The sequence below is a fragment of the Trichechus manatus genome, unplaced genomic scaffold (assembly GCF_000243295.1).
Source record: "Trichechus manatus latirostris isolate Lorelei unplaced genomic scaffold, TriManLat1.0 scaffold00016, whole genome shotgun sequence".
NCBI classification, from domain to species: domain Eukaryota; kingdom Metazoa; phylum Chordata; class Mammalia; order Sirenia; family Trichechidae; genus Trichechus; species Trichechus manatus.
In genome coordinates, this window is record NW_004443952.1 from 27088069 (window position 1) to 27096107 (window position 8039).

At 55.6% G+C, this 8039-nt stretch overlaps 1 protein-coding gene across 1 annotated transcript; it reads left to right on the forward strand.

The window, feature by feature from the left end:
• Positions 1–424: 424 nt before the first annotated feature.
• MYORG (myogenesis regulating glycosidase (putative)) lies at positions 425–6668 on the forward strand. Its single transcript, XM_004372325.3, has 2 exons — positions 425–455; positions 3252–6668. Exon 2 carries the CDS (start codon positions 3325–3327, stop codon positions 5458–5460), a length of 2136 nt encoding a protein of 711 aa, XP_004372382.2. The 5' UTR covers positions 425–455; positions 3252–3324; the 3' UTR covers positions 5461–6668.
• The last annotated feature ends 1371 nt before the right edge of the window (positions 6669–8039 follow it).

Here is an 8039-nt window from a genome sequence, read left to right on the forward strand (position 1 = left end):
TACACATCCCAAACCCAGCCTAGAGGTGGAAGAACCCAACAGTCTGTGGTTTCGCCTCCCTCCAGAACTACATTTCCCAACAGGCCTGGTGCCGAGCCCCGCCCACACGCTGGTAAACGACGGCTCTGCGGAAACGGGCCCGCAGGCAGGGGGAGGAGCCAGGAGGCACAAGGCCTGTGGCTGGCTACAGATGCTAGGGGCAGGACCCCCAGCAGTGGGAGGGCAGTGGGGGCTAGGAGCGGGGCCTGACGATATGGAAGGAGGAGCCGGCAGCCAGGGGCAAGACCTTACGGCCTGGGCGGGGCCAAGCCGCCAGGGGGCGGGGCCTGAGGAGGGCTCCCCCTGTCCCCAGCCTGGAAGCCCCGCACCGCACCACAACAGCTCAACTCTGGCTAGCGCGCAGGGCGTCTGCGGGAGCCTCCCTTCATCCCCACTTCTGCGGGGCCATTACTGCCGTGAGTGAGCCCAGCGGGAGAACCTCGGGGGGCTGCTAAGTGCTCACGATTCCTGAACTTTCCCTCCTACCGATGAGTGGCTGGAGCCAGCCTGGACACCTGGGCCCTTCCTCAGGCCGCAGTTTCCAACAGGCGACAGGCCCACTTGACCTCAGTCTCCCTCTTCGGGCTGGGCGCTGGGGGTGGGTGCTGAGTATTCCAGGCTGTAGGCGCCGTCACTCGATCCTTGCGGATCGTAGCCGGGCGGCGGAGGGAGATGGGCCAGATCGAGTTGCCTTTGACATTTCCACCCCTCTGGGAACTGCGTCCGACAAACGACCCAGCTGGGAATGGCCTCCCCTCAGTTGGGCCGGGCCTCCCCTCAGACAGAGCTAGGGGCTGGCAGCCAAGGCTGAGGGTGAGTGTCGAGTTGGGGAGAGGCTCGGCAGGGGCAGATGCCAAGGAGATCGCCCCGCAGACCCCACCTGCTGGCATTAGCCTGTAGATGGCCAGATTGCGGAGGCGGCAGATTACAGGGGTCTCTACGCTACAGTTAACACCGGAACCACAGAGTTCTTCCCCAACCAGTCCCCTCCATAAATTCCTTGCGCACAGCCCTGGTACTAGATGGCATTAAAATTGCCCCTTTCCCTCCCACTAAGAAGCCTTCTTGGTCTACCTGGAGCAAGCAGGAGCACCAAGCCCTTGGAAGACAGACCTCACCATGCCCATACCCACCTGATGAAAGCCTGTCCCACCTTCCCTTCTCTTGGCCACACAGCCCCTTTCCTCTGCTACATTCAGGCAGCCAGGTCAGACCATTTCTCCTATCTCCCCAAACTTATGCTGTGGGGGTTAAACTGAGGTTTTGGATTCAGGCAACCTTGCTGCTGGGTGACTTCAGACAAGTCCCTTTTTCTGTTTGGGCTACTGTTTCATCTTTTGTAAAATGGGCACTGTAGCTATGCGTGACACTCAGCATTGTTGTTAGGGTTGGATGTTATGGTGGCATTTGGGTGCCTTTGTGGAGAGGATGCCCAGGCCTGGGGGAATCCTGTCCTTCATCGAAGAACCTTAGAGTCCTAGAAAGTTAAGATTCTTAGAACCCAAGTGTTGGAAAGGTCTTTTAAGGCCACTTTGGTGGCTTCTCCATGCTTTAGGGGCCATGAGATGGGCTAACGTAATACGAAAGTTTTGAGGATCCTCTCCCATTATTCCCTTAGTGCACAGAATGGGGCATCGCTTTTCTTGAATGAATGAATACAAATGCACAGCAGGTCTGGCCTGGGCTGCCTAAGGCCTTTAGATTCTGCTCACCTTAAGGGCATCAGCTAAAGGCCACTGCCTGCATTTTCCAGCAAGGCTTTTCTAGCCTGTACCTACAGAAAGGGGAGTCCATAGAGGGATGGGGAGGAAAGCTAAATTGTGTGTTCAGAATGTGTGGAGGAAAGCGAATAAGAGGCTATTCCAGACCAGTTAGGACTGACCAGCTTAGGGAGGCGGGGGGAGGAGGTACCGAGAATGAGGCCCTGAGATGGCACTTCCTTAGGGAGGGATATTGTGGGGGCTGTGTATTGACATCTGTGATCAAAGTTCTGATCTATACCTGGCCTTCTTGTTAGTCTCTGCATTGGGGAGGTGAAGGCCCTGAGTAGATCTGGCATCTCCCTGGAAGAAGCTGGGGACTTAGAGACAGACACTGGAATCTGGGAAGAGGCTAATTACTGTTTGCCAGTCTCCCTCTCTCCTTCCCCCCAGCTGGAGCAGTGGGAGCAGGCCAACTGGCTGGCAGTGTGTGTCTGCCTAGTGCTATTTCTTTGTTGGACTCTGTCCTGAGGGCTGGGACAGGAAGGGTCAGTGGCCTTGAGGAGCAGATTGGGGCACACACCTCTCCTCAAGTCTATGTTTCTTCGCAGCCATATCCAGATGTTTAGCACACAGTGTGTGAGAGTATGGGTGTGTAGTGGTGGGTCTCTGATCCCTGGAGTGCTGGTAGGTGGGGGTAGATGAAGGTGGGCTCAAGGTGGGTGAAGTTTCCTGAAGCAGAAGGCCTGAAAGATTTAGGCTGGGGGAGAAATGAGCTTGGTAGTCACGGGATAGGCCTGGCTGTAAACGGAGTCAAAAAAGACAGCTGAGATGTCATGCCTTGAGCCTTGATTGCAAGACTTATACTTCTGACTTCATCACAGGGGACATGAGCAACTCTCTCAGCTAGGGAGAGGTATGATCTCACAAGATCACATGGTTGCTGTGAACAGGAGGGTAACGGAGGGGAAGAAATTGGAGGCAGGGAGGCCTACTGGGGTAATTGTTGCAGTAATATAGGGGAGAAGCGGAAGTGCCCAAACTACTGCCCAAAAGAGCTAGCTAGCCTATCCCCTCTCTTCCACCATGGCCATACCTCTGGGAGACCAGGCCCTCCCCAGTTCCTTCCCCTTCTCTTCAGTCTGAACTGTCCCCACGTGTGATTCCAGGGAGATCTGACTTACTCTGTGTGCCTGGACAGTCCCCAACCCTCTCTGAGTTTTTCTTCCCCCACCCCAAAAAAATGGGAATGTATGCCACCTGCCCCCTCCCCATTCACAGAGTCCTGACTGATTTTAACAAGGATTGGGGCCCATTAGAAAGGGCGTGTAAGACCCAGATGATAATCCAGAGAGTCTCACCTTTGCCACTGGTCACGCTGGTCACTTGCCGCTGGTCAAGCCCTCAAGTCCCAGTTCTTCCCAAAGTATACACCTCTTCTTTCTTGCTACAGTGAATGGGAACACTATGAAAGTAAGATAGCTCAGTTTCATCTCTCTCTTCCCCTTCTAGACTCTGGAAGGCCATGTTCAGATGAGCTTGGTGGTATGGCCCAATTGCTCGATCTTTCCTTAGCTAGGAGCTGATGACCCAGGACTCTCAGGAGTCCTCTCGCTATCACCGCCCTGGAAGCTACGCGGGCAGTAAGAGCCCCGAGGCCTCCACAGCCGCCGCCATGTACACCTTCCTGCCGGACAACTTCTCACCCGCCAAACCCAAGCCGTCCAAAGACCTGAAACCGCTTTTGGGCTCCGCTGTGCTGGGCCTTCTGCTGGTGCTGGCCGCGGTTGTGGCCTGGTGCTACTACAGTGCCTCTTTACGCAAGGCAGAACGATTGCGTGCGGAGCTGTTGGACCTCAACCGTGGTGGCTTCTCCATCCGCAACCAGAAGGGCGAGCAGGTCTTCCGCCTGGCCTTCCGCTCAGGTGCGTTAGACCTCGATTCCTGCAGCCGCGATGGCGCCCTGCTTGGCTGCTCGCGCACGGCCGATGGGCGTCTGCTGCACTTCTTCATCCAGACTGTTCGGCCCAAGGACACAGTCATGTGCTACCGCGTTCGTTGGGAAGAGGCGGCGGCAGGGCGCGCTGTGGAGCATGCCATGTTCCTGGGTGACTCGGCGGCGCATTGGTATGGTGGCGCTGAGATGAGGACGCAGCACTGGCCCATCCGCCTGGACGGCCAGCAAGAGCCGCAGCCTTTCGTCACTAGCGATGTCTACTCCTCTGACGCCGCCTTCGGAGGTATCCTTGAGCGCTACTGGCTATCGTCGCGCGCAGCCGCCATCAAAGTCAACGACTCAGTGCCTTTCCACCTGGGCTGGAACAGTACGGAGCGCTCGCTGCGGCTGCAGGCGCGCTACCACGACACGCCCTACAAGCCGGCCGCCGGCCGCACTGCAGCGCCCGAGCTCAGCTACCGCGTGTGCGTCGGCTCAGACGTCACCTCCATCCACAAGTACATGGTGCGGCGCTACTTCAACAAGCCATCAAGGGTGCCGGCGCCTGAGGCCTTCCGGGACCCGATCTGGTCTACGTGGGCACTGTATGGGCGCGGTGTGGATCAGGACAAGGTGCTGCAGTTTGCTCAGCAGATTCGCCAGCACCGCTTCAACAGCAGTCACCTGGAAATCGACGACATGTACACGCCTGCCTACGGCGACTTCGACTTCGATGAGGTCAAATTCCCCAACGTCAGCGACATGTTCCGCCGCCTGCACGACGCTGGCTTCCGCGTCACACTCTGGGTGCACCCGTTCGTCAACTACAACTCGTCGCGCTTCGGCGAGGGCGTGGAACGCGAGCTGTTCGTGCGCGAGCCTACGGGCCGGCTGCCTGGTCTGGTGCGCTGGTGGAATGGCATCGGCGCCGTGCTTGACTTCACGCGACCGGAGGCCCGCGACTGGTTCCAGGGCCACCTGCGGCGGCTGCGCTCGCGCTACTCTGTGTCCTCCTTCAAGTTCGACGCGGGCGAGGTCAGCTACCTGCCTCGGGACTTCAGCACGTACAGGCCGCTGCCCGACCCCAGCGTGTGGAGCCGGCGCTACACAGAGATGGCGCTGCCCTTCTTCTCACTAGCCGAGGTCCGCGTGGGCTACCAGTCGCAGAACATCTCGTGCTTCTTCCGCCTGGTGGACCGTGACTCGGTGTGGGGCTACGATCTGGGGCTGCGCTCGCTCATCCCTGCTGTGCTCACCGTCAGCATGCTGGGCTACCCATTCATCCTGCCTGACATGGTAGGCGGTAACGCCGTGCCCGAGCGCATGGCGGGCGGTGGCAATGTCCCGGAGCGCGAGCTCTACGTGCGCTGGCTGGAGGTGGCTGCCTTCATGCCCGCCATGCAGTTCTCGGTCCCGCCCTGGCACTACGACGCCGAAGTGGTGGCCATTGCGCACAAGTTTGCCGCGCTGCGGGCCTCGCTAGTGGCGCCGCTATTGCTTGAGCTAGCTGGTGAAGTCACAGACACGGGCGACCCCATCGTGCGCCCCCTCTGGTGGATCGCGCCTGGTGACGAGACAGCGCACCGCATCGACTCGCAGTTCCTTATTGGGGACACGCTGCTCGTGGCGCCGGTGCTGGAGCCAGGCAAGCAGGAGCGCGACGTCTACCTCCCTGCTGGCAAGTGGCGCAGCTACAAGGGTGAGCTTTTCGACAAGACACCGGTGCTTCTCACCGACTACCCCGTCGACCTGGATGAGGTCGCCTACTTCACTTGGGCTTCCTGACCCAGGCCAGGCCCCAGGAACCCCACAGCCCTAACCCTAGCCTTCCTCCAGGTCCTTAACCCTCTGTCACACCCGCACTGTGTACCCCCGGCAAGCCCCACTTTTGTGCCACCCACTAAATGGGTGCTGACAGTAAATGTGCTCAAGACAGCTCCTGTGGGGCCCGGGGAGGGGGCGCTGAAGTAAATGCCCACTCAGACAGACAATCCTATTACCCCACCTTTCTCCTCCACATTCATCTGCAGAATGGGATTCATTCACCTAGAGTGGGAGTGAGAGAGCTCAGAGGAAAAAGGTCAACACTCTTCCTGTTACACATGGTTGGGTTTTAAAAGCACAAAGAGAAACCTCTCCCTCTGCCCTGGCCTGAGTGGCCATCTTTGTCCTTCTGAGGTGGGAGCTTGAACCCCTTTAAAGTCCTAAAATAGTCCCCTGCTATACTTAGATAGAGCACATTCTGGAGCTGAAAGCCAAGCCCTGAGTTCCAGCACTGGTCCTTGTCTCTGAGGCTGAACTGTGGCTGACCTGGCCCCACCCCAGCTGGGAAGAAGGGATGGAGGTGGTTGGCCAACTAACAAAGAGGCAGGAGGTCTCCTCACAGGGTGCAGGAGGACTGGGCTCAGCATGGAGCTATTTGTGAAGAGACTGCTAACAGATACTGCACTAACCCATCTGTGTACACATGTAGGCTCAGCCCTGAGCAAGGGCCCTGCACCTCGGCTTGACTGGCACCAATTTGCAGGGTCATACAGGCCAGACTTGGTGCCTTAACTCAAGAACCTTTATGTGTGTGTGAGAGAGAGAGAGGCCATGTGTCACTGGGTCTCTGGAATGAACACAACATCCCTGAGGCTGGATAAGCCTGGAGGGAGGGGGCAGGGAGCAAATTTGAGGCTTAGATTGTTGAACTGGCCCCCTCCCAGGTGGTGACCCTAGGACTCTGGTAGGAAATAAACAGCCCTTTCAAGATTCCTTAGCTGCCTCACTCTCTGCACTTGTGGCAGGGGTGTGGCCTAACAGGGAAAGATATTCTGGTGATGATGTGCCCCAGTACAGGAGCTGCACTTACACACTGACACCTGCAAATACACACACAGGGTAAGATTTTTCATCTCAGTCATTTTCTGTTTCTAAGAAAGGCAACTTCAGCAAGAGTGGAGTTTTTCCTGACTTTGCAGCTGAGTCTGGGGAAGGAACATCTTGCTAGAGTGGGGAGGTGGGAAATGGTGGGGCTTAGCACCTCTCAACAGTTTTGACAGCAGAACTGGTCCCCCACCCCCTGATGGAATGTGTCCCACCCCTCTAACCTACCTATTTTTTCAGTGTGGCAAATGCTTGATGAAAGCTTTGAGGCACTCACAGATGCCCATCTTGAGTGCTCACTATACCACTCATCTACCAGCTCTGTCACCTTGAGCAAGCTGCGCAAACTCTCTGAGCCTTGGTTTCCTCATCTCTAAAATGGTGATAATAATACCTACCTCCCAGGTTGTAAGAATTATAAGCACAGATGTATGTAAAGTGCCTAGCACAAAGTAAGTGCTCAATAAAAGGTAGCTATTATAATACTATTTCTTGTTGTCTTGTTTTAAAACCAGAAAGATTCTTCTAGGCCCCAGTTCCCACCCAACTGCTTCCTCTGGGCCTGCCTGTGACCCCTCTCTACAACCTCCTGCACCTGGCACTTAGTTAAGCTTAGTAACACAAAGGACACTCTGGACTAGGAGAGAGGCAAGGAGATAGCTATCTGAAGGTGGGATGTCCTTGGTCCCCAGGAAATGGGGAGGGAATGGAATTAGCCTACCTCCTTTTCACCAAAAGCGTCTACCAATTGGTACTTCCCAATGAACCTCCCTGGGCCCTCGTGCCCAGCCATGTGTTGTAGAGTAACTATAGAAGGAAGACATGCAGGCTGGGAAAGCTCCCTAAATGGCTGGCGAGCATAACTCACACTTGGAAGGCCCACCAGCTTTTTCTTCAACCTGAAATCAGTTTATCTAACCTCTCTAAGCCTTGGTTCCTTCATCTCTGAAATGGGATTCCCAGGATTCATTGAGATGTGTCTGTAAAGCACTTATGCAAAGCTTGGCACAGACTAAGGGCTCAATAAATGGTAATTTATTAACTCTTATGATAGACAAGAAACAAGGAAAGAGCAGCTCTGACTAGAACCTATGTTGCCCAGTATGGTAGCCACTAGCCACATGTGGCTTTGTGGCTTCTTAAATTTAATTTTAACATTAATTACAATTCAGTTCCTCAGGCACTCTAAGCTATAGTTCAAGTGCTTAAAATCCACATATGCCTAGTAGCTACCCTATTGGACAACATAGACTATAGAACATTTCCATAGTTGCAGAAAGTTCTAATGGACATCCCTAGACCAAGCAGTGTGTGCTGTCTGAGATATCATGGGGAGGGGAAAAGCAATCTATGAAAGCTCACTGGAGGAGGCAGAGAACCCTTTAGAAGGGGACCTAGGGCAGGCAGGGGTGTCTTACAGCCTGTATGGGCTGTATGGCACACTGTGCTCCATGCCCACTGAGCACTCACAATGTGCTAGGGCAGGGCCAAAGGGT